This window comes from Oncorhynchus keta, chromosome 7, assembly GCF_023373465.1.
Source record: "Oncorhynchus keta strain PuntledgeMale-10-30-2019 chromosome 7, Oket_V2, whole genome shotgun sequence".
NCBI classification, from domain to species: domain Eukaryota; kingdom Metazoa; phylum Chordata; class Actinopteri; order Salmoniformes; family Salmonidae; genus Oncorhynchus; species Oncorhynchus keta.
The window spans coordinates 9,403,337-9,430,240 of NC_068427.1; the positions used below are offsets into that span (position 1 = coordinate 9,403,337).

General features: G+C 42.5%; 1 protein-coding gene across 9 annotated transcripts in view; it reads right to left on the reverse strand.

Moving 5' to 3' along the window:
- The window catches only part of pms1 (PMS1 homolog 1, mismatch repair system component), a 66,014-nt gene extending 39,998 nt beyond the window's left edge, over nt 1-26,016 (reverse strand). For 2 of the 9 annotated variants that reach the window (XM_052521926.1, XM_052521927.1), the window contains exons 1-9: nt 25,621-25,913; nt 24,764-24,918; nt 21,129-21,311; nt 20,936-21,038; nt 20,659-20,822; nt 14,901-15,011; nt 8,890-9,012; nt 8,024-8,170; nt 6,671-7,485 (exon numbers count right to left, since the gene is read on the reverse strand). In XM_052521926.1, coding sequence (XP_052377886.1) covers nt 6,671-7,485; nt 8,024-8,170; nt 8,890-9,012; nt 14,901-15,011; nt 20,659-20,822; nt 20,936-21,038; nt 21,129-21,311; nt 24,764-24,895 — 1,778 coding nt within the window. In that variant the 5' untranslated portion in view covers nt 24,896-24,918; nt 25,621-25,913. Of the gene's footprint in view, nt 1-6,670; nt 7,486-8,023; nt 8,171-8,889; nt 9,013-14,900; nt 15,012-20,658; nt 20,823-20,935; nt 21,039-21,128; nt 21,312-23,277; nt 23,385-24,763; nt 24,919-25,025; nt 25,152-25,553; nt 25,915-25,942 lie in introns of those variants that run through there. The other 7 variants (XM_035773207.2, XM_035773205.2, XM_035773204.2 and 4 more) reach the window with 7 other exon arrangements.
- Between the last annotated feature and the right edge of the window lie 888 nt (nt 26,017-26,904).

Sequence of the window (26,904 nt, forward strand, 5' to 3'; positions counted from 1 at the left end):
TAAGTGTGGGCTATTTATACTTTATAAATACTAACAAGTGTTTGTTGGCAGTGACTTTTCTACAAAAACAAAAAAGTGTGTAAAAAACCAAGAACTAGAATCTCACGTAATTTGGTCAGCTGTGCGATTAAGTTCTGGGTCCATACGTGTTAGAAATCGGGAGTTCCGGTTTGCCCTCGCAAAAGGAAAGCCAAAGTCTGCAGTTAAAAGACTGAAGCAATGGAAACAAGAGGTTGAACATGTGAACATTTCTACCTGCAAATCACACACACACACACACACACACACACACACACAGTTGAAGTCTGAAGTTTACGTACACCTTAACCTGAGTTTAAATGTATTTGGTTTTCACAATTCCTGAAAATTCCACAATTCCTCCACATTTAATCCTAGTAGAAATTCCCTGTCCTTCGGTCAGTTACGATCACCACTTTATTTTAAGAATGCGAAATGTCAGAATAATAGTAGAGAGAATGGTTTATTTCAGCTTTTATCACATTCCCAGTGGGTCAGAAGTTTACATACACTCAATTAGTATTTGGAAGCATTGCCTTTACATTGTTGGGTCAAACTTGGGTCAAACATTTCAGGTAATAAGTTGGGTGAATGTTTGCCCATTCCTCCTGACAGAGCTGGTGTAACTCAGTCAGGTTTGTAAGCCTCCTTGCTCGCACACGCTTTTTCAGTTCTGCCCACAAATTTTCTATAGGATTGAGGTCAGGGCTTTGTGATGGCCACTCAAATACCTTGACTTTGTTGTCCTTAAGCCATTTTGCCACAACTTTGGAAGTATGCTTGGGGTCATTGTCCATTTAGAAGACTAATTTGTGACCAAGCTTTGACTTCCTGACTGATGTCTTGAAATGTTGCTTCAATATATCCACAATTTTACTACCTCATGATGCCATCTATTTTGTGAAGTGTACCGGTCCCTCCTGCAGCAAAGCACCCCCACAACATGCTGCTGCCACCCCCGTGCTTCGCGGTTGGGACGGTGTTCTTCGGCTTGCAAGCCGCCCCCTTTTCCCTCCAAACCAAACCGTTATATTTTTGTTTCATCAGACCAGAGGACAATTCTCCAAAAAGTACAATCTTTGTCCCCATGTGCAGTTGCAAACCGTAGTCTGGCTTTTTTATGGCGGTTTTGGAGCAGTGGCTTCTTCCTTGCTGAGCGGCCTTTCAGGTTATGTCGATTTAGGACTCCTTTTACTGTGGATATATATACTTTCGTACCGGTTTCCTCCAGCATCTTCACAAGGTCCTTTGCTGCTGTTCTGGGGATTGATTTGCACTTTTTGCACCAAAGTACGTTCATCTCTAGGAGACAGAACACTTCTCCTTCCTGAGTGGTATGATGGCTGAGTGGTCCCATGGTGTTTATACTTGCCTACTATTGTTTGTACAGATGAACGTGGTACCTTCAGGCGTTTGGAAATCGCGCCCAAGGATGAACCAGACTTGTGGAGGTCTACAATTTCTTTTCTGAGGTCTTGGCTGATTTCTTTGGATTTTCACATGATGTCAAGCAAAGAGGCACTGAATTTGAAGGTAGGCCTTGAAATGCATCCACAAGTACACCTCCAATTAACTCAAATGATGTCAATTAGCCTATCAGAAGCTTCTAAAGCCATGACATAATTTTCTGGAATTTTCCAAGCTGTTTAAAGGCACAGTCAACTTAGTGTATGTATGTATACTTCTGACCCACTGGAATTGTGATAGTGAATTATAAGTGAAATAATCTGTCTGTAAACAATTGTTGGAAAATTGACTTCTCGTGCACAAAGTAGATGTCCTAACAGACTTGCCAAAACTATAGTTTGTTAACAAGAAATATATGGAGTTGAAAAACTATTTAATGTTTTGTAAACTTCTGACTTCAACTGTATACGGACACACCTTCAAATGTGGCCTTCAGCCACACCCGTTTCTGACAGGTGAATAAAATCAAGCACACAGCCATGCAATCTCCATAGACAAACATTGGCAGTAGAATGGCCTTATTGAAGTGTTCAGTGACATTCAACGTGGCACCGTCATAGGATGCCACCTTTCCAACAGGTCAGTTAGTAAAATGTCTGCCCTGGTCAACTGTAAGTGCTGTTAATATGAAGTGGAAACATCTAGCAGCAACAACAGCTCAGCCACGAAGTGGAAGGCCACACAAGCTCGCAGAACGAGTTCCAAACTGCCTCTGGAAGAAACGTCAGCGTAAGAACTGTTCTTCTGGAGATTCAGGAAATGGGTTTCCATGGCCGAGCAGCCGGCTGGAGTGGTGTAAATCTCGCCACCATTCAACTCTGGAGCAGTGGAAACGCTTTCTCTGTAGTGATTAATCACGCTTCACCCTCTTGCAGTCCGACAGACAAATCCGGTTTTGGCAGATGCCAGGAGAACGCTACCTGCCCCAATGCATAGTGCCAACTTCTCAGATAGAGTTCAGTGTGTCAAATCAGAGGGCCTGTTGTCCGGACCTCTGACAGTCTCTAGGGGTGCCACAGGGTTCAATTCTCGGGCCAACTCTTTTCTCTGTATATATCAATGATGTCGCTCTTGCTGTGTGTGATTCCCTGATCCACCTCCACGCAGACAACACCATTCTGTATAGATCTGACCCTTCCTTGGACACCGTGTTAACAAACCTCCAAACAAGCTTCAATGCCATACAACACTCCTTCCGTGGCCTCCAACTGCTCTTAAATGCTAGTAAAACGAAATGCATGCTCTTCAACAGTGCCTGCACTCACCCGCCTGTACAGCATCACTACTCGGGACGGTTCTGACTTAGAATATGTGGACAACTACAAATACCTAAGTGTCTGGTTAGACTAAACTCTCCTTCCAGACTCACATTAAGCATCTCCAATCCAAAATCGGCTTCTTATTTTGCAACAAAGCCTCCTTCGCTCATGCTGCCAAACATACCCTCATAAAACTATGCTATCGATCCTTGACTTTGGCGATGTCATTTACAAAATAGCTTCCAACACTTTACTCAGCAAATTGGATGTAGTCTGTCACCAAAGCCCCATATACTACCCACCACTGTGACCTGTATGCGATCGTTGGCTGACCCCCGCTACATATTCGTCGCCAAACCCACTAGCTCCAGGTCATCTATAAGTCTTTGCTACGTAAAGTCCCGCCTTATCTCAGCTCGCTGGTCACCATAGTAACACCAACCCGTAGCACGCGCTCTAGAAGATATATTTCACTGGTCATCTCCAAAGCCAACACCCCCTTTGGCCACCTTTCCTTCCTGTTCTTTGCTGCCAATGAATGGAACGAATTGCAAAAATCACCGAAGCTGGAGCCTTAGATCTCCCCCTCTAACTTTAAGCATCAGCTGTCAGAGCAGCTTAACGATCACTGTACCTGTACACAGCCCATCTGTAAATAGCACACACACAACTACCTCATCCCCATATTGTTAATTTGTTTTGCTCTTTTGTACCCCAGTATCTCTACTTGCACATCATCATCTGCACATCTATCACTCCAGTGTTAATGCTAAATTGTAATTTCACCACTATGGCCTGTTTATTGACTTACCTCCCTAACCTTACTACATATCATTTTGTATTGTGTTACTGACTGTATGTTTTTTTATCCCATGTGTAACTGTTGTTTTTGTCCCACTGCTTTGCTTTATCTTGTCCAGGTCACAGTTGTAAATGAGAACTTGTTCTCACCTGGCCTACCTGGTTAAATAAAGGTGAAATATATTTATTTTTTAAACTGTAAAGTTAGGTAGAGGATGAATAATGGTCTGGGGCTGTTTTTCATGGTCCGGGCTAAGCCCCTTAGTTCCAGTGAAGGGAATTCTTAATGCTACAGCATACAATTACATTCTAGACAATTCTGTGCTTCCAACATTGTGGCAACAGTTTGGGGAAGGCCCTTTCCTGTTTCAGCATGGCAATGCCCCCGTGCACAAAGCGAGTTCCATACAGATATGGTTTGTCGAGATTGGTGTGAAAGAACTTGTGCCCTGACCAACCCCATTGAACACTTTTGAGATGAATTGGAACGGCGACTGCAAGACAGGCCTAATCACCCAACATCAGTGTCCGACATCACTAATGCTCGTGGCTGAATGGAAGCAAGTCCCCGCAGCAATGTTCCAACATTTTCTAGTGGAAAGCTTTAACAGAAGAGCGGAGGCTGTTATTGGAGCAAAGGGGCGACCAACTTCATATTAAATATTTGTCGGACAATTCATATTTCACACGGTCATGTTTGTGTTTCCATCTAGTCTACAACATGTCATGGAACTTCTGGAAGCACGGCCCCATCCTGCAAAGTGGCACAGAATACGTAGAGCACCTAAAGAGAGGTTTCTACACATCTCACACTTTCTGCCCAGTGTCCACTCAGGACGCACACCACACACCCTCTTGCACCCTCAAAACTTCACCTGCTTTCAAATGAGTTACAACCTGGTCCATGTGAACCAATATAAGGTCCTACCACTTAAAGATCACTCCAAAACCCCTGCCACTGTCACTTCAGGCCCAGGCTGTGTGGTACAAGGGTGAATGGTTGGACTTGGGGCAGACACACTCGATGGAAACATAGGCTCCCCTCTCATGTGTGCTCTCCTTCCCCTCCCTCCTCCTTTTCACTCTCCTCTTCCTTTCTCCCTCATCTCTATCCCTCCCATCATCTCTAACTCCTCTTCCTACCTGCCTTTTGCTGCTGAGCCCTGAATCTCCACATCACTTCCTTCTCTAACACTGACCTAGAGTAACAGAGGGAGAGGAGCAACAAATAGGATACAATTGTGGTTAAGAACATAATCTCGCTCTTCCTTCTGCTCTTTATTCTTCCTTAACCATACACACTCTTCCTAATAAGGGGTTCCATAAAAAAATATAGTGTGACAGTTACACACCTCCCATTCCACACACACACACTCAGTCTCCTCCAATCAACTCTTGCCTGACAGACTAACTACAGAGTTTGACAATGTTAGCTGATTAGTTACGAAGCTGGGCCAGTTTCCAAATGAATTGCATCGGTAGAAACAGGAAGAAAAAAACCAAGCATCTTGTTAGCTGGGAATGTAAGCAAATATACTATAGCAGCAAAAGGGTGGGGACCAACTTCATATTAATGCCCATGATTTTGGAATGAGATTCGACAAGCAGGTGTCCACATACTTTTCGCCATGCATTGTACACTTAACAATCACACATCAGTAGCGAAGGAATAAAAAGTCCACTAGTTGTAGGCTACATCTCCCCGTTTCATGATTAACTACCACTCACTAGGTTGACATTAGCAAAACAGTTACATTACAACTCTCACTCAATTCCTTGCAACAGTTTCACTGTTTATGAATAAAATGGTTGACATATTTCCTTTAACATCCTGTGTTGTATGCTTATTCTTTAACCATTGGTGCTCTTGGCTATTTTGAGAACTTAAGGAGCATCAGCTTATATACTTATAAAGCATAAATAGGCCACACTTTTGAGGCCAAGCAAAAATACTTAACTAATGATTAGTAAATGGTTTATAAAGGACCCATATCAAACATTGTATGAATGGTGTAATGATTGGTAAATTAATAAAGTATTTAACTAATCCATTATAAATGTGTTATTACATGGTGTTATTATAAAGTGCTAACAAAATGATCCAATAATTTGTCTAAAACTATATTCATTCATACACTTAACATTAGGAACACCTGATTTTGCCCTCAGAAGAGCCTGAATTCGTCGGGGCATGGACTCTACAATGTGCTGAAATGTCCCACAGGGATGCTGGATGTCCTTTGGGTGGTGGACCATTCTTGATACACAAGGGAAACTGTTGAGAGTGAGAAACCCAGCAGTTGCAGTTCTTGACAAACCGGTGTGCTGTCACATACTACCATACCCTGTTCAAAATGGGCTTAAATATGTTGTCTTGCCCATTCACCCTCTGAATGGAACAAATACAGAACAATCCACGTCTCAATTCTCTGAAGGCTTAAAAGTAATTCTTTAACCCGTCTCTCCTCCCATTGATCTACACGAGTTGAAATGGATTTAACAAGTGACATCAATAAGGAATCAAAGCTTTCACCTGGGCAGTCTGTCATGGAAAGAGCAGGTGTTCTTAATGTTTTGTATACAGTGTATATCATCCGTTTCGTTCGCCTACATCTTATTATGTCAAAAACGCAACAAATCAAAATACTAGAACATATTCATAAATCAATACCCATCTTTTGCACTTGCTGATTAAGATCTTTCTGACGTCTTCAACTAGAAACAAGCCGCACCAGACAGGCGAGACAGAGGAGAGGGTTAGTGCGTGTCGACATACAGAATATTAAGTTAAATCTGTTAAGCGTCTGACTAGCAAAATACTTTTGAGTGCCTAAGATGCATGGCATACTTTGGAAAAAGGGGAGATATTTCATCATGCAGAATACCTGTTTTACAGTGGAAAATATTGACCATGTAACCTAGTAATCAGATTCAGTTGTCTGGAAAATATAAACATAGCTCATCTCAACAATTCTCTGTCTGGGTAGCAACATGAATATGCCAAGCAAAATTTCCTGGGCCATATTTTACACATGCAAGTGACAGGTCAACCTTTCTTTTTTTTTTGCCTTGCTAATAATAACAAATGGAAACAACTGCTTCGAAAGTGAAGTCTGGAAACCCACTTTTTTCGGTCCTCCTCCCCCAGGTTTTTCCATCGCTCCTGCACGGCAGTGGTGATGTCCTGGAGGCTGGCTGTGGGCTTCTCCTGGAGAACTGATGCCCGGGTCTCCCTCTCAAACAGGGCGGCAGGGGACAGGGGTGTCCTCATGGCACGGTTATTGATCAAGTCGTAGGCCGTCAGCGCCGCCCGTTTCTCCGTTATAGCGTTGGACACCTTTTTGCCAGGGCTGCTCTGACCCTTGGCCTTGACCTGGCCAAGGTCACTGCTCCATCCGGTGGCCAGGTGGATCTTGACGGGCTGCAACGGCTCGCCTGTGGAGGGGTCTGTCAGAGCCGTTCCTCGGCTCCAACTCACTGCTGATAACTGCTCAACGTCTTTGCCTTTGTCATGACCTTGGTCGTGGTTGTCGAGCCTCTCCAGGCCTTTGGCCGTGCCTGGATTTGTTGTCCCGGTGCCGGTCGAAGCCATGTAATCTTCCAATTGTGGAAATGCCAGGTCAAAGTCCCCTGGATTTAGGTTAACTATCCAGTCTTCAGAGGAAGAGGAGGAGCTAGTGTCTGCTGTCTGGTCACCAGCCACTACCCTGGATAGAGGGCCATCACTGCAGTCAGATGGAGCTTTGGCCATTCTGACACTGTGCTCCGCAAGACTGTCCTCTAACTCAGCATTTCCCCTACAGTCGCCCAGTGATGGGCCAGCATGCAGGCCGCTGCCTCCATCGTATTCTGTAGTGACTGGTGTAGCCTCAGTGGCAGACCCCAACCCAGGGCCATAGAAGGAAACCAACAGCGTCTCCACTGCAGCCAGCACAGCCACCTGAGAGTCAAAGTCTCAGTGAGAAATACCACACACACACACACGAATGCCCATGCTGTTCACTTTTCCCTTTCTGCTTACATGAAATGGCTGTGCAACCAGGTAAACTGTTCATTTAATTTCTGTGGTTAATTACAGCACTGGCCAGCTCCTCTTATTTCAAATGGTGGTGGGTGCAGAACTGATTGTCAACTTACTGTTTACGGTCAGCACTTTCTATTTTTATAAAAGAAAATCAAGTTGTTTTGAGGAGTTACATTTAAGAGAAGTTAAAGTTAAGAGACCGTAACATTTACTAGCCAAAGCAAGTACGTGGATTCCTTGCTGTACCGCAGAGGCTACACGTAAGGAAATCGTGAATTTGCTAAATGGATCTTGTATTGCACATTGGCAGTTGAATCAGTCTGAAAGCCGAAATGTCTAAATTGACTGGTAACTGGTTATGCAGCTACCCCCCCCATCATATTCTGTTTCCCCTTAGTTCTGTAATCTTTCAACCAGTCTGCAAGGAAATTGACAAAATAATAGAAAACTGCACCTTGTTCTGGAGCAGAATCTGGGTCTTGTCGGGTGTCAGGTTAACGTCTACAGTGGATGAGGGAACAGTGATATTGAGCATCACAGTGGGATAACGATTAAGGGCAGAGTCTGCCGGGTACTGAGCCAGGAAGTGCTGCCGAACCACCTGATGGTCAAGCAGAAAGAAGGTATATGAACTGCAATGATACTATGAGCAATGCGTCACTTTGTTATGTAAATGCTACAAGAGCTACATTGGGGATAATAGACAGGCCTATACGATGACAAAGTAATACTTCAGAGGACTGCAATGGAAATAAGCTTTTGGGTTTTATGCTGTAAGCATTGTCGTCTTCAGCTGGAGCAGCTTTATGTAAAATAAAAAAATACTACTGGGTGTGTTAAATAAAAATACTACTGGGTGTGCTTCTAGTGCCCGAATTGATGTGATAATAAATAGAATGATAGGTTTAGAACACTAATATGAACCACTGTTTAAAAAAATATATGTTTTTATTATCCTTGAAACTACTAGTAATAGTTTGATGGTTGTAGCCATCAATTGTCCCATTAACAAATCACCCTTATTAGAACAATTATTTATTTTCAAACTTCACATTTCTCTAGTATAGGCTACTTATCATAATGAACTAAATCAACAACAAAAGGCCACCGATAAGTGAACGGTATGATCAATAATGTTTGGTTTATCATCCCAGCTCTAGTGAAAACGCACTGTACAATTACAGGATAACAAATATTCTGTCCAAGCAACTTCAAAAGCTCGTTTATAGAACACCTCTATCCCATTGGCTGCCGATTTCCTTTACCTAAACCAAACAAACAAACATATGTACATTTCATTAACACAAAAAATGTTTTTACCTTCAGGATATCCTTCTGGTGGACAGGTCGATCATTCACAAAGATAAATGTTTTGTCGGGGTTACTGGAGCTTGCTAAAGAGCAATCCATACCAGGTCTGGGAAAGAATCCATCAATTACGATCTGTTAAAAGAAATAAAAATCAACATAATAACTGGGGAACAATTTATCAGTGCAAAACATTTTTTTTACAGTTACATTTTGATCTCACTTCATACCAAGTGCCAATTAACATGCATATTACACAGGCAGGTAGAATGTAATACAGGGTTTCCCTTTTGTGATAGCAAATTCATCCGGGACCCCCCTCATAATCAGAACAACTCTTGTGCGATAAAAATGTATTACAGGGAGTTAGGGCTTTGCGAAAAAATAATATATCGAATTTTTTCTACTTATGGGCGATTCTCTCTAAATAAGCTTTGACGCACAATTACAATGCCTTCAGAAAGAATTCATACCCCTTGACTTAATCCACATTGTTGCATTATACTCCTCAATGGCATTGGATGAATCCTGGAACATATTCCAGTCTGTGCTAGCAAAACAGTCCTGTAGTGTAGCAGCCGCATCATCTGCCCACTTCCGTACCAAGCGAATCACTGATACTTCCTGCTTTAGTTTTTGCTTGTAAGCAGGAATCAGGATAGAATTATGGTTGGATTTGCCAAATGGAGGGTGGCGTCTGTGTCCGAGTGGGAACATGCACAGTACAGAAGGAATGAAGGAGACGAGACCAAAAAGACAAACACTCAAAAACAGAAGTAGAAAAAAAAAAATACTAAATTCTTGCAATACAGGCATTAGGAACATTAATTCAAATTTGTTTTAACACAATCTAATTAATTTAATATATCGCCTAGACCTACAAGGAGTTCTACTATAACGTCTGCAGTGCACAGCTGGACGAACCAAGTCTCGCCCCCTGGGTTAATAACACTTAAAGGCTAGCCTCTAAACATGACAATTTTTTTTTGCATTTTTCAAGCTAATATCCTGCAATTCTACACATTTTGCCATGAGGCAGAAAGAAAACATTGCTGTTTTAAAGCTTATATTACAGTGCATTTAAAGTACTGAGTCGAAAAATGTATAATTGGTGGAGTACTGTGGATACCAATGTCTCAGAGCCTCCCAGGCCCATGTTGGCCAGTGATATGAACATATAATGTAGATGAGTAATAGTACACAGTTTAAACATATTCCATGGATCCCTTGGGCAAAAGTAATTTAAATCTGTTAGTAGTACTCATTTGATGATCATTTGTTTTTCTATCATCATGATGTAATGTAAGCATTAACTACAGCAGCTATGTAATAAACATGCTTTTTGCATAATTTGTAACAATATGTACCAATACTGTACTGACAATGCATCTGTAATTTAAATACCATGTAAAAATAAAAAAGGTACATTTTACCCAAATTAAAAACATACTTATTTGTTTCCTTCTATAGACAAGGAGAGACAGTCTATGCATTTTTTGTTTACCTAGGCGAGCGCGTTTTGGTTTTTGCCCTAGCACTACACAGCTGATTCAAATAATCAAAGCTTGTTGATGAGTTGATTACGTGAATCAGCAGTGTAGTGCTAGGGCAAAAAAAAAAAAAAAAAAAAAAATACCGCTTACATTAGTGTTTTCTAACCAAAAATCAGTTACCAAACATTAGAATGTTTAACATTTCACGCCAAAATCTTAAATAACTTCAAACCAAGTCTTTGAACAATCTAGTCTCAGGGACTTTGAGATTTTTAAAAAGTACACTTTCAAATTGATTCATGCCAGATCCTTAACGATTTCACATCTTTTGTAATTTGGGTGAAATATCCCTTTAAGGACTCATTTTTTTTATTCAAAAGAAACATCACGTGTTCACACCTGAAAACTGTTTGGACAACCAATGACATCAAACTGCTGTTTCCAAGCTTCTTAATTCTAGGAAACGGTTTCTGTTGGCGGCATGTGATAGACAAAAGTGTTGGTGAAAAGAGGACCAGCTCCAAATTACTCAAATTGTCCACGGTGTACTGCAAACAATTCTAAATTAACAAGCATTCGGGCCATATAATTGGAGTTTTAACGAACTCTAATTACTGCCATTGAAACCTTAACAGCCGCCATGTACATTACGTATTTAAAATTTGTCAATTACTTTGATGCAGGTGATCCTGCCCACAGACTACCTGGCCATGAATGAGCTTGGTTATTCGAGGCGGAGTCGTGTAGAGGTAATCTGGGCCTCATTGGCAGCAGTGTTCACTGCCACAGGACCCCGATCTCGTAATTACAAAAGTAGTACAGAAAAAAAAATAAACTGACCAGGGTCCCCGCAGATACTCGTTGACACACTTACAGCTAAGCCTCTTGATGCGTCCACTCAATCAAGGAGTGACAATGAGTATATTTGTATACAAAATATGTCAAACCAGAAGACTCTGGGTACGAGCCCAGGCTCTGTCGCAGCCGGCCAGGCCCGGGAGGTCCATGGGGACGACGCACAATTGGCCTAGCGTCGTCCGGGTTAGGGAGGGTTTGGCCGGTAGGGATATCCTTGTCTCATCGCGCACCAGCGACTCCTGTGGCGGGCCGGGCGCAGAGCACGCTAACCAGGTCCACGGTGTTTCCTCTGACACATTGGTGCGGCTGGTTTCCGGGTTGGATGCCCGCTGTTTTAAGAAGCAGTGAAGCTTGGTTGAGTTGTGTTTCGGAGGACGCATGGCTTTCGACCTTCGTTGCAGCGAGGAGACAAGATAGTAACTACTAACAATTGGATACCACGGAATTGGGGAGAAAAAGGGGGGATTCTAAACAATGTCTTGCCAAAGATTAAATAGTTAAATATAGTAGGCACCAAGGTTAAGGGAAAATAACTAAACAAACCAAGTGAGAACTGTCTGAGATATGAAATCTGCAAGACAACCTACCTAAATCTGAAAAACAGAGGTCCTAGGATTGACACAGGCCAGGGTCCTAAGATTGAGTCAAACTTTTCTCAGGTGACCTGAGCAGCAGGCCTGGCTGTGTATCCCAGTCTGTCTGCACGTGTCACACCCATGAGCGCGGAACTGGAACACATCTTGGCTTGGTGTCCTACCCGATGAGTGATCATCTCTCCCTGGCTAATGACTGATTACTCAAGCAGACCTCTCACCGCATAAATTAAAAAGGTGGGTCTATAGGACATTCTAAGAATGTTGAGAAAAAAAATCTAAATTGGTAGACAAAAACATATCCTTATCTGGATAATGAGTTTCATGAGCCAGACCTAAGGCTAATGTTATTGCAAAGCTATCGATGTAGCTGAGCTATATGTAATGTGGTACCACAAAACAACACACTATCCTCACACATGGAAGATGTAGTTCCAGGGACACATTGTTTTGGTTTTAGAGCGGCACACTGCTCATTTTAATGAGCAATGCAAAACATCTCATAACGTAACACATAGTAAATGAAAAGCCAGTTCATTGATGCAATGCAATTTGTGGATTTGCACGTACACTACCGTTCTAAAGTTTGTGGTCACTTAGAAATGTCAAAGTTCTTGAAAAAAAAAGCACATTCTGTCCATTACAATAACATTGAATTGATCATAAATAGTGTTTCGACATTATTAATGTTGTAAATGACTACTGTAGCTGGAAACGGCTGATTTTTAATGGAATATCTACATAGGCATGCAAGGGCCCATTATCAGCAACCATCACTCCCATGTTCCAATGGCACGTTGTGTTAGCTAATCCAAATTTAGCATTGTAAAAAAGGCAATTTGATCATTAGAAAACCCTTTTGTAATTATGTTAGCACAGCTGGAAAAATGTCCTGATTTTAAAAAAAGTCCTCAACTGGCAGCTTCATTAAATAATACCCACAAAACACCAGTCTTAACGCCAACAGTGAAGAGTCAAATCCGGGATGCTGGCCTTCTAGGCAGAGTTCCTCTGTCCAGTGTCTGTGTTCTTTTGCCCATCCTCATCTTTTCATTTTATTGGCCAGTCTGAAATATGGCTTTTTCTTTGCAACTCTGCCTAGAAGGCCAGCATCCCGGAGTCGACGCTTCACTGTTTACGTTGAGACTGGTGTTTTGCGGGTACTATTTAATGAAGCTGCCAGTTGAGGACTTGTGAGGCATCGGTTTCTCAAACTAGACACTAATGTACTTGTTCTCTTGCTCAGTTGTGCACCGGAGCCTCCCACTCCTCTTTCTATTCTGGTTAGAGACAGTTTGCACTGTTCTGTGAAGGGAGTAGTACACAGCGTTGTACGAGATATTCAGTTTCTTGGCAATTTCTCACCTTTATTTCTCAGAACAAGAATAGACTGATGAGTTTCAGAAGAAAGGTCTTTGTTTATGGCCATTTTGAGCCTGTAATCGAACCCACAAATGCTGGATGCTTCAGATACTCAACTAGTCTGAAGAAGGCCAGTGTTATTGCTTCTTTAAAATCAGCACAAAGGTTTTCAGCTGTGCTAACATAATTGCAAAAGGGTTTCTAATGATTAATTAGCCTTTTAAAATGCTGAACTTGGATTTGCTAACACAACGTGCCATTGGAACACAGGAGTGATGGTTGCTGATAATGGGCCTCTGTACGCCTATGTAGATATTCCATAAAAATTAAAATAAATCTGCCATTTCCAGCTACAATAGTCATTTACAACATTAACAATGTCTACATTGTATTTCTGATACATTTTATGTTATTTTAATGGACAAAAAAAAAAAAGTGTTCTTCTTTCAAAAACAAGGACATTTCTAAGTGAACCCAAGCTTTTGAACTTTAGTGTACATGGTCCTTCTCATAACTAGGACCCAGAGTCCTGCTGAAAAATAACAACAAAAGCAAACAAGGGAAAGGGACTTGTGCTCAGTATCTGTCAGGCCACATTAGCCGAGAGATGCACGGCAGGTAGCAAGCAGCCACACAACACCTACCATGACAAAGCAGAAACTTAACGCTCCACAGCCAACTCAATTACCAGCAACAAAGCAAATCTCACACAAGGAGAAAAAGAGCATAGACGTAGCTGCCGAACAGCCAACCAACATCATATACTGGCTTGAAAGCAGGAGTTCTTGGTGCAGTCATTTACCAAGCTTGGTGTCAAGTATTTCTCACTTGCAGTCAGTCACAAACATGGTGGACCTGTCCGTTCTGCAGCTGAACCACCACCATCCAGAGCAAGGTCCATGCACTGTGGAACACACCCAGGATATGGAGAGAGGGTCTCTGGGGAAACTTGGTGTTGGCCAAGACTGGAGGGCAGTGGGAGGACGAGTGGCTGGGTGCCAGAGCAGCCGTGCCATGTCTCTCTATGACACTGGGCCATCCACATGCACCACGTGGGTCACACAATCTCTTCGAATTTAATTCAGTGCCACATTTGTCACAAGGGTTCAAATGGCCTTTTCTTGTAAAGACAGTTATGGTGTATCGTTTCATGATTGCCCCTTCCATTTGCATCACACGTCATTTGAGTCAAATGGTGCTCCGACTCTTTACATGTCCTCTTTTTCTATTTTGGAGGCAGGGCACTTATTGTAAAAAAAATATATACAAATGTTTTTTAAAAGTGACTGATGTGTACTTTTGGGAGATACAGAAGTCAATAAAATAGTAATTGGTGTCATTGAGCACTGCAAAACCAGCAATGTTTAAGTCAAGCTCTGTGTGGACACCTCCAAGAACAGCCACCTGCTCACATATTTCAGGACTGAGGTATAACATTAAAGCCCTTGACTGTGGCTAATGTGTCGCTTTGCTTTATCCAATTCCATGTTGAGACTACATTATGATAGCCACTCCAAAGAGGGTTCAATCAAAACAGATGGGAAGTTTCTGGCGTAAGGCCAACAACGTTGGTCCAATATCCAATTTCTGTTTTTCACTTATTTAGTATAGTTAAATTGCATTATTGTAGTACGAACAGAAGCGTTTTGTCTATGATTACCGGTTTGGTTGAACCAGTCCCATGACAGAGTGATGCTGGTGTGAGTGTTTGACTGACCTCTGGTTGTTGATGGTGGACGGGGAGCAGGTGGGCCACAGCGTTGGGCCCCAGTGTAGCCATGAGAGCCATCCTGTGATCGGACACCTTGGCCTTCTGCCACAACACCACCTGCAACAACACGTAGCAGCTTATTTTCAGGCTGGCTAAAAAAAGACCACCTGCCGGATCTCGAAATCAAGACAGTAGACGCTGACCACCAGTCAAAGCCTCTCCTGTAGCACTTCCCTTACCTGTGTGGCGGCACAAGAGGGGCGAAGAGAGAGGTTTACGGTGTCAACTGTTCCAGAAAGACCTGAACCAGACCAGGGGGTTTGGGGAAGGCTAGAGAGCAAGTTAGTGAACACTGGTGCATATGTTAGGTCATACTGTGAGAGCAGTTCTACTGAATCAGCGAGTCTGTGCTAGCACCTTAGAGCTTGTAAAACAGACACTAGTTCACATTCTCAAAATCAGCATGTTGTCTGAGCATATTATTCAACCAAATGGATCAATGTGCACTGCATAATGAAAGTTGACCACAGTGGCCACAAGGTTACACAATCTTCCTCATCACTGAGCAACCTCCACCAAGGCACGGATTCCTCAGAATTTCCTTCGTGTCAGATGTATGAGAGGAAAGTAGTCCAGGAGAAAAAGCAAACACATTCACACCCACGGGTGGCCCTGTCATTGGTGTCCACCAACGAGTACATCTCCAGGGTGTTGATTTCTGTAAGCATGCTGCCCGCAGCAGCACACGTCTATGCAATGAAATATGCTATTTAGTGACTGTAAACGGATCACTCCAGTAAAAAGCACTTGGAGAAGCCATGAAACCCAACACAGGCTGAAGTGCAAAGTTCGGGATACGGGATATGTCTCCCAAGTGCTAATGCCATGAAATGGGGACACACTCCTCCCTTGATGATCTCCGAGTGATTTCAATGAAAAGTATACGGCGGTCGAGTAACTCCTCTGACTCCCTCCCCTATTATTTTATTCCAAGTGGCCACTGACTGAAACTGAATCTCAAATCAAATTTTATTGGCGGCGTACACTATTTGCAGATGTTCAGTGAAATGCTTTTGTATCTAGCTCCAACAGTGCAGTAATACCTAACAAAACAAAAACACACACAAACCCAAAAGAATGAGCAATGAGAGTCTGGAATATAAATATATACACCGGAAGAAAAGAAAAAAATGCAACAATTTCAAAGATTTGAATACAGTTCATATAAAAGGAAATCAGTAAATTGAAATAAATTCATTAGGCCCCAATTTATGGATTTTACATACAGATATGCATCTGTTGGTCACAGATCCCTTTAAAAAAAAGTAGAGGCGTGTATCAGAAAACCAGTCAGTATCTGGTGTGACCATTTGTCACATGCAGCGAGACATATCCTTCACATAAAGTGCACCAGGCTGTTGATTGTGGCCTGTGGAATGTTGTCCCACTCCTCTTCGATGGCTGTGTGAAGTTGCTGGACATTGGCGGGAACTGGAACATGTGGTCTTGCGCGTCAATCCAGAGCATCCCAAACATGCTCATTGGGTCACACCTGGAGAGTATAAAGCCCATGGAAAAACTGGGCCATTTTTAGCTTCTAGGAATTGTGTACAGATCCTTGTGACATGGGACCATGCATTATCATGCTGAAACAGGTGATGGCGACAGATGAATGGCATAACAGTGGGCCTCAGGACCCTTGTGGGGCCCTATGTTGAGGAGCAGCGTAGAGTAGGTGTTGTTGCCTAACTTCACCACCTGGGGTCGGCCGTCAGGAAGTCCAGGACCCAGTTGCACAGGGCAGGATTCAGACTCAGGGCCCCGAGCTTAGTGATGAGCTTGGAGGGCCCTATGATATTGAAAGCTGAGCTGTAGTTGATGAGCAGCATTCTTACATAGGTATTCCTCTTGTCCAGATGGGATAGGGCAGTGTGCATTGTGTTTGCATCATCCCTGGATCTGTTGGGGCAGTATGCAAATTGTAGTGGGTGTCGGTTAAGTTGATATGATCCTTAACAAGCCAATCAAAGCAAAATGGCAGAAGTGCGTGCTCGTCTGAAATAAAAGATCCCAGAAATGTTCCATGCACGCATTTCTCCTTTGCCAAGATAATCCAAATCACTGGCAACTTTAATAAATCGAACACTAGTCACTTTAATAATGTTTACATATCTTGCCTTACAGTATATACATATGAGATGAGTATCTTAGTCTGTCGCTCTGACATTGCTCGTCCAAATATTTATACATTCTTAATTCATCATTCCTTTACTTAGATGTGTGTGTATTGGGTATATGTTGTGAAATGTTTAGATATTACTGTTAGATATTACTGTGTTTCTAGCTCTGACAGTAGTCAGAGCTAGAAACAAACATTTCGCTACACCAGCAATAACATCTGTACCCGGACTTTGAACTACTTCCGGACTTGAATTGGTATGTAACTGGTATGAAAGTTGTATTGTCAATTTTGTTTTGTATTTAAAACGCCACTTTAAATGTGTACATGACACTGCAACAATTTCCCCATGGGGACAATAAAGTCAGTAAGTAAGTAAATGCTAAACTTCAATGGCCACTGGCACGCTGGAGAAGTGTGCTCTTCACATATGAATCCCGGTTTCAACTGTACCGGTCAGATGGCAGACAGCGTGTATGGTATTGTGTAAGCGAGTGGTTTGCCACATGGTTGCGGTGGGGTTATGGTATGGGCAGGCATAAGCTACGGACAACGAACACAATTGCATTTTATTGATGGCAATTTGAATGCACAGAGATATTGTGACGAGATCCTGAGGCCCATTGTTGTACCATTCATCCACCGCCATCACCACGTTCCAGCATGATAATGCACGGCCCCATGTCGCAAGGATCTGTACTCAAATCCTGGAAGCTAAAAATGTCCCAGTTCTTCCATGGCCTGCATACTTATCAGACATGTCACCACCCATGGAGCATGTTTGCGATGCTCTGGATTCAGGTGTATAACAGTGTGTTCCATTTGCCACTAATATCCAGCAACTTTGCACAACCATTGAAGAGGAGTGGGACAACATTCCACAGTCCACAATCAACAGCTTGATCAACTCTATGCAAAGGAGATGTGACCAATGCAGCGCGACACCCCAGATGCGAACTGTTTTTCTGATCTACACCTCTACCTTTTATTTTTTAAGGCATCTGTGACCCTTACATGCATACCCATCTTCCCAGTCACGTGAAATCCATAGATTACCTAATTTCATTAGACCTAGGCCTACCCTGTCCCTGTTCTAATATTCGTAGGCTACACCTGTGCTGCACCTTCAGCATTCAGATGTTCAGATGTAAAATGGCTTTCATAATATTAAAATCATAGGCTTTAATGCAGGACTACCAATGTAATTTGCTGGGTCATTGTTACCAAATGCGCTGTAGAAAATTGTGTTTTTACTGGTAGAGCTGTGTGGGCTACTGGGGTGGACACAACTCACATCTCGCTGATTGAACATGTTCCTGCTAATTGTTTTTTTTTCGGTCATTACATGAACAGGGTAAAAGTGTCATCTCGTAACAAGGACAGCAATCATTTTTGTGAGCTGCACTGGTCTGAACGGGAGAAGAGAGCAGCTCTCCTCCGTAAAGTTCCAAACGGTCAAAAACATTTGCTTTTGTGACAGGGGTGAAATCCAAAGCTGTGTTATACACTGCTCAACAAAATAAAGGGAACACTTAAACACAATGTACATCCAAGTCAATCATACTTCTGTGAAATCAAACTGTCCACTTCGGAAGCAACACTGATTGGCAATACATTTCACATGCGGTTGTGCAAATGGAAAAGACAACAGGGGGAAATTATAGGCAATTAGCAAGACACCCCCAATAAAGGAGTGATTCTGCAGGTGGTGACCACATACCACTTCTCAGTTCCTATGCTTCCTGGCTGATGTTTTGGTCACTTTTGAATGCTGGTGGTGCTTTCACTCTAGTGGTTGCATGAGACGGAGTCTACAACCCACACAAGTGGCTCAGGTAGTGCAGCTCATCCAGGATGGTACATCAATGCGAGCTGTGGCAAGAAAGTTTGCTGTGTCTGTCAGTGTAGTGTCCAGAGCATGGAGGCGCTACCAGGAGACAGGCCAGTACATCAGGAGACGTGGAGGAGGCCGTAGGAGGGCAACAACCCAGCAGCAGGAGCGCTACCTCCGCTTTTGTGCAAGGAGGAGCAGGAGGAGCACTGCCAGAGCCCTGCAAAATGACCTCCAGCAGGCCACAAATCTGCATGCGTCTGCTCAAACGGTCAGAAACAGACTCCATGAGGGTGGTATGAGGGCCCGACGTCCACAGGTGGGGGTTGTGCTTACAGCCCAACACCGTGCAGGACGTTTGGCATTTGCCAGAGAACACCGAGATTGGTAAATTTGCCACTGGCGCCCTGTTCTCTTCACAGATGAAAGCAGGTTCACACTGAGCACATGTGACAGACGTGACAGAGTCTGGAGACGCCGTGGAGAACGTTTTGCTGCCTGCAACATCCTCCAGCATGACCGGTTTGGTGGTGGGTCAGTCATGGTGTGGAGTGGCATTTCTTTGGGGGGCCGCACAGCCCTCCATGTGCTCGCCAGAGGTAGCCTGACTGCCATTAGGTACCGAGATGAGATCCTCAGACCCCTTGTGAGACCATATGCTGGTGCGGTTGGCCCTGGGTTCCTCCTAATGCAAGACCTCATGTGGGTGGAGTGTGTCAGCAGTTCCTGCAAGAGGAAGGCATTGATGTTATGGACTGGCCCGCCCATTCCCCAGACCTGAATCCAATTGAGCACATCTGGGACATCATGTCTCGCTCCATCCACCAACGCCACGTTGCACCACAGACTGTCCAGGAGTTGGCGGATGCTTTAGTCCAGGTCTGGCGACAGATGAATGGCATAACAGATGAATGGCCACCTCATCAGGAGCATGACCAGGCGTTGTAGGGAGGTCATACGGGCCCGTGGAGGCCACACACACTACTGAGCCTCATTTTGACTTGTTTTAAGGACATTACATCAAAGTTGGATTAGCCTGTAGTGTGGTTTTCCACTTTAATTTGTAGTGTGACTCCAAATCCAGACCTCCATGGGTTGATAAATTTGATTTCCATTGATAATTTGTGTGATTTTGTTGTCAGCACATTCAACTATGTAAAGAAAAAAAGTATTTAATAAGAATATTTCATTCATTCAGATCTAAGATGTGTTATTTTTTTGAGCAGTGTATTAATTGGCTCTGTAGGTCATTGCTCATTTCCAAAGATAAATATTGACATATTACTAGCTCAAAACAATTTGATCTTATAATAGACAAGTTAAATCACTGGGTGATGAGAATTTCAGATCAATTGCCCCCCCTCATCTGATTGTGGTAGATGCTCAGTCTGCCCTATGACTCAGCTCACACACTACATCATAAAAAACACACAGCTCAGAAGTCAGCTGAGACAGAGCCAATCATTTCAAACTAAAAGTATCGTTCCTGTATAGTATCGGCGCCCATGTAACAAGATGTGTATCGAATTGTGTTTGTAAGGAGAGAAACACATCCCTGGAATAAGATGATCTACCACTTTAAGTCCCATCAAGACACCACTAACGCATCAAATCACACACAGCATTAAGGACACTCTAAACAGTGATTATTGGGAGGTGGTATGCAGGGATTGGTTTCATGGAATATACAGACAGATGAGGACACCTTGTGGTAAGAAGTATAAGATTCATAAATAATAAGAAAGAAGTTGTACCTTATTGTGAGTGAGGGTGAGTCTCAGCTCTGGTTTTATAATGGCATAGGCCATGAGTAGGTCCTGCACCTTCTTCAACTCCTCCTTGCACTTCTTCGTGTTGGCATAGTACTGCCTCCTCACTGGGAGATTCTTAAAAAGCTTCAGCGCACAGACTGTGGTACCTGAAAAGACATCAAAGCTCATGTCTACCCATAACATTTCTCTGTCAAGTATACATAATAAATATTGCTGGAATCGGACGGAATGGATTGTCCGTTTCAGTAAAAAGCCAAACCTTGCCCTAGGTGAGAGGGCTTCTGGGAAACAACACTTCCCGTGAGGTCAAGCGTGTATTGGGTCCCGACGTCGTCCTCTGACGTCTTTGTCGTGACACCTACCTGGTGGGAGTCAATGGGACAAATCTATCACAGCTACTTAGTTCCGCTTTTGACTTTTTGGAGCAGAATTGTCTAAAAGACATATCTGACCTCTGCCACAGCGCAGATGGAGCCCAGGGCCTCTCCTCTGAAGCCATATGTTGCCAGGTGCTCCAGGTCGTCGTGGCTGCAGATCTTAGAGGTGTAGTGTTGCACAGCCATCACAGCAGTATCAGCAGCTTTGATGCCAGAGCCATTGTCTCTGATTTCTATTCGATCAAAACCATAATTCTCCTAAGACATGACACAAACAAAAAACAGAATGCAGTTCATAAGAAATTGTAGTTAGTTCAGTGTAGTCCCTTCAAAAGTCTCTCAAAAGCAGATTTAGTTTTGGGTCCTATTAACACCTAAGATCTTAAAAGTACCTTTTGTGGGTTGATCTGATCATATTTTAGTGTCCACTGCAGCTTATAGTTTCCAATTCAAGAGGAGGAAGTACAAGAAAATAATCAATTGTGCTTCAATAAAACATTAGCTTCCTTCCATACAGGCTGGATGTGCTAGATGCTTGGAGCCATTTGATATTGACAATGTGGTGTTCACAGTTCCGGAAAAATGTCTTCCTCTTCATAAGTGGATTTGCTTCCCTCTTGGCAATATAGGAGAAGAGTTAGAAATATTAGTCCAATAAAAACACTTCACCATGTCCTCAGAGGCTGGCTGTGCTGCCTGAAAGTATTACTGCTGACAGCTCATTAAGAAATGGCTTTGAAGTGGGCAAAGACTGCATTGATGAGAGTGAACTCAAGTATTCCGCCATGCCAAGAAAAACAAGCTCACACTGAGAGCAGGTGAGCTGAGCCCACTCGAAATGGGAAAATATCTTAGGAATTCAGATGACATGACCATGAGTACACTAAAACCATTTCAGACAGTAATTGAGAGTTGGAGACAGTGAGTGTTGCTAGCTATTCATTTTATCATGACAGGTTAAACAGCATACCTTAAAAAGGGCAATTCTGCCACTTTTCAACCTCATTCATTATCTCCAACACAAAAAAATTGTCTACATACAGTGCCTTCGGAAAGTACTCATACTCCTAGACTTTCTCCACAGTTACATTATAGCCTTATTCTAAAATGGATCAAATAATGCATTTTCCTCAGCAATCTACACTCAATAACCCATAATGACAAAGTGAAAACAGGTTTAGACATTTTTGCAAATGTATTCAAAATGAAAACAGAAATACATTATTTACATAAGTATTCAGACCCTTTGCGATGAGACTAAATTGAGCTCCTGTTTCCAATGATCATCCTTGAGCTGTTTCTACAAAGTAATTGTCCACCTGTTGTGAATTCAATTGATTGGACATGGATTTGGAAGGCACACGTCTAAATAAAGTCTCACAGTTGACAGTAAATGTCAGTGCAAAAACCTAGCCATGAGGTCAAAGGAATTGTCCACAGAGCTCCAAGACAGGATTGTGTCAAGGCACAGATCTTGGGAAGGGAACCAAAAAAAATGTCTGCAGCATTGAAGGTCCCCAAATCCCAATAGCCTCCATCACTCCTAAATTGAAGAGGTTTGGAGCCACCAAGACTCTTCCTGAGCTGGCAGCCAGGCCAAACTGAGCAATAAGGGGAAAAGGGCCTTGGCAGGGAGGTGACCAAGAACTAGATGGTTACTCTGACAGAGCTATAGAGTTCCTCTGTGGAGATGGGAAAACTTTACAGAAGGATAACCATCTCTGCAGCACTCCACCAATCAGGCCTTTATGGTAGAGGGCCAGACAGAAGCCACCCCTCAGTAAAAGCCACATGACAGCCCGCTTGAAGTTTGCCAAAAAGGCACCTAAAGACTCTCAGACATGAGAAACAAGATTCACTGGTCTGTTGAAACCAAGATTGAACTCTTTGACCTGAATGCCAAGCGTCACGTCTTGAGGAAACCTGGCCCCATCCCCACATTGAAGCATGGTGGTGGCAGCATCATGCAATGGGGATGTTTTTCAGAGACAGGGAGACTAGTCAGGATGAGGCAAAGATGAACGGAGCAAAGTACAGAGAGATCCTTGTTGAAAACCTGCTCCAGAGCACCATCGTTTCTCTTTGCTTATTTGAGCTGTTGGACTTGGTCTTTTACCAAATAGGGCTATCTTCTGTATACCACCCCTACCTTCCACAACACAACTGATTGGGTCAAATGCATTAAGGAAAGAAAGTCCACAAATAAACTCTTAACAAGGCACACCTGTTAATTGAAATGCATTCCAGGTGACTACCTCATGAAGCTGGTTGAGAGAATGCCAAGACTGTGCAAAGCTGTCATCAAGGCAAAGGGTGACTCCTTTGAAGAATCTGAAAATATATTTTGATTTGTTTAACACTTTTTATTGCTTACTACATGATTCCATATGTGTTATTTCATGTCTTCACTAAATTATACTATGTAGAAAATAGTACAAATAAAGAAAAACCCTGGAGTGAGTAGTTGTGTCCAAACTTTGACTGGTACTGTAGCTGTGCAGAAACGATCCCCATCCAGCTTTACAGAGCTTGAGAGGATCTGCAGAGAGGAATGAGAGAATCTCCCCAAATACAGGTGTGCCAAGCTTGTAGCGTCATACCCAAGAAGACTGGAGGCTGCAGCGAGCCTAAGGTGCTTCAAGAAAGTACTTAGTAAAAGGTCTGAATACTTATGTAAATGTTATATTTCCATTTTTTATTTAGTAAAAATTTAGACAAATTTCAAAAAAACTATTTTTGCTTTGTCATTACGAGGTATTGTGTGTTGCTTGATGGGGAAAAAACATTTAATACATTTTAGAATAAGGACGTAACTTAACAAAATGTGGAAAACGTCAAGGGATCTAAATACTTTCCGATTGCACTGTATGTGGAAACGTTTCTATGATCTGTGGTTAAAAAGACAAGGTCCTAAAAAAAATGCAGGGTAGGAGTAACCCTTAATTAACGTTCGTTCTCGTATATAGGTTGAAAATGGCAGATTTGGGCAATTATAAGCCTCCTAAATTGGAACTTAGTGGCTGTACAGTAACATGCTATACATGACGTCAGAGCTCTGGCTCTGCGTTTCACTGTGCTGTATGGTTTTGACTGACAGCCGTTCTGAATTTGAACTCTGCAAGCAACAAGAAGTTACCCCCATCCCTCCTAGCAATTTTTGCACATTATTTGTTGTCTGCAAGAATGAAATGCTGTAAATTAAAATGACTATGTATTTTGACAGATGAGACATTGAGTACTAAATAAATACTGCTTTGATGTCATAAAAGCAAGCCATGAGTCCAAATGTACACTTCACATTTCCAAATCATCAAACATGTCATATACAGTGTCAACTTTTATGAAAACTGTTTGATGTACAGTTACAAGATGACATGCCGTCATACCCTGGGTTGTTCTGAACAGAATGACCCAGTTTGTTTTTTAAATTTACCACGGCAAACCTACCTGAATGCACTCATGACTCCTTTCTATGCGCACCAAAATGACCACCCCATGTAGAAAAACATCTTTTCACATATGAAGACACTTATTGTGCTGGAGATAATGAATATTAGGTTTAAAAGTGGTGCAATTGCCCTTTAAGTAGGCCTAATTCTCACCAGGGAAAACAAGTCAAATATGTGCTTTACAACGTGACAATTTCAACATGCCATTAGTAATTTTCATGTGCTTCCCTGGTCACAGTAATGGTTAAAATAATATTTTACCAGTTTAATGTCGATGCTCAAGGCACCAGCATCCAAGGAATTCTCCAGCAGCTCCTTCACCACGTTTACCACAGAGTTGATGACCTGACAGCTGGACAGAAGCCTCACGGTGTCTGCAGGCAGCCGGTTCATGATTTGTTACTGTTTATGGACACCTGCAATATGGAGGAAAAAACTGATATTACATTGTAGCATAGATGGAACAATGAGATATTTCACTGGAATATAGCATATGAAGCATCCACTTGGCGTTTCCACTCACTACCAAATATGGCAGGCAGTGGGAGAAGATGAAACGAGATTGATTTTGGCCTACAATCTGCAAATATTCTCATCGATTAAAGTTTTTTTAAATCACATTGTTTAGAAGGAGCGTAAAATCGAATTGAGTTATTGTACACGCGCATTTCACGAGTAGGCGTTCCCGAACGGAAATATTTAGACGTATGCAAGAACGGGCCAATAGGATCTCGCTTGGCTGCAACGCCACTATGACTCTAATCCAATTGGAAACGACAGGCCATTGTCTATCTTGGTTGAGTTATACCAATCTTTGATTGTAGTGCAATGAGATGTCACTCACAACACAATTGCTAGCTAACTGGTTGGCTGATTAGGGTTAAATTAGCTAGCAAGGGTGTATTCATTCCGCAGATTCGGTTGCTAAGTTTGTTAAAACGGAACGGGACTTCAATTAATTTGTCCAATATAAACTCTCGTTTTAGTTGTAGCTAATTATTATACCCATGGTTGGCTGAGTGAATAACATTAGCTAGTTAACTAACCTTACCTGACAGCCATGAACTCTCGAAACGATGAATACATTTACAATACATTTTAACACAATAGGGACTCACTGGTGGACTGTGTAGTTATTTATTTGAAAGACAGCTGTCTCCTACCTCCGCGTCCGGTCTGGTTCAATAACAATAACGCAAATACACGTGCTAAAAAATTAGACGGTGTGAAGTAGTTCAGTGTGTAAAGCAGGCAAGAATAATTAAGTATTTCCAGGTCACGGATTTTTGGAATCATTCAGAATAAGAGTCCCGTCCAGTATACTTGGTAAATAAAAGTTAGGACGAACATTATGGAAAATGTGCACAATTATCGATATATGTTATCCTACACTGAACAAAAATACGGTTTTTTTTATATATATAAATGTTCCATACGCACAAAAAGTGTGTTTCTCTCAAATTCAGTGGACAAATTTGGTTACATCCCTGTTAATGAGCATTTCTCCTCTGCAAAGATAATCCATCCACAGGTGTGGCATATGAAGAAGCTAATTGAACAGCATGATCATTATACAGGTGCACCTTGAGCTGGGGACAATAAAAGACCACTTTAAAATGTGCAGTTTTATCACAGCACAATGCCACTGACGTCTCAAGTTGAGGGAGTGTGCAATTGGCAAACTCACTGCTGGAATATCCACCAGAGCTGTTGCCAGATAATTGAATGCTACCTCCAACTTCGTTTTAGAGAATTTGGCAGTATGTCCAATCAGCCTCAAAACCGCCGACCACCTGTCATCACACCAGCCCAGGACCTCCACATCTGGCTTCTTCACCTGCGGGACCATCTGAGAGGGGGTGGGATGGTGCTGAGGAGAATTTATGTCTGTAATAAAGTACATTTTGTCACAGGTAAAGGGTGTCCATTCTAGTCAGGACCACTTCTAGTTTCCAAATCCACAGAGTTTCACCCAGAGGAGCGTGCTGCTCATTTTGAGGTCCTTAAATGAACAAACAAAATAGGTCCTCTCAATGTCAACTGCGTTTATTTTCAGCAAACTTAACATGTGCAAATATTTGTAAGAACATAAGATTCAACAACTGAGACATAAACTGAATAAATTCCACAGACATGTGACTAACAGAAATTGAATAATGTGTCCCTAAACAAAGGGGGGTCAAAATCAAAAGTAACAGTCAGTATCTGGTGTGGCCACCAGCTGCATTACGTACTGCAGTGCATCTCCTCCTCATGGACTGCACCAGATTTTTCAGTTCTTGCTGTGAGATGTTACCCCACTCTTCCACCGATGTACCTGCAAGTTCCCAGACATTTCTTGGGGAATGGCCCTAGTCCTCACCCTCCGATCCAACACTTCCCAGACGTGCTCAATGGGATTG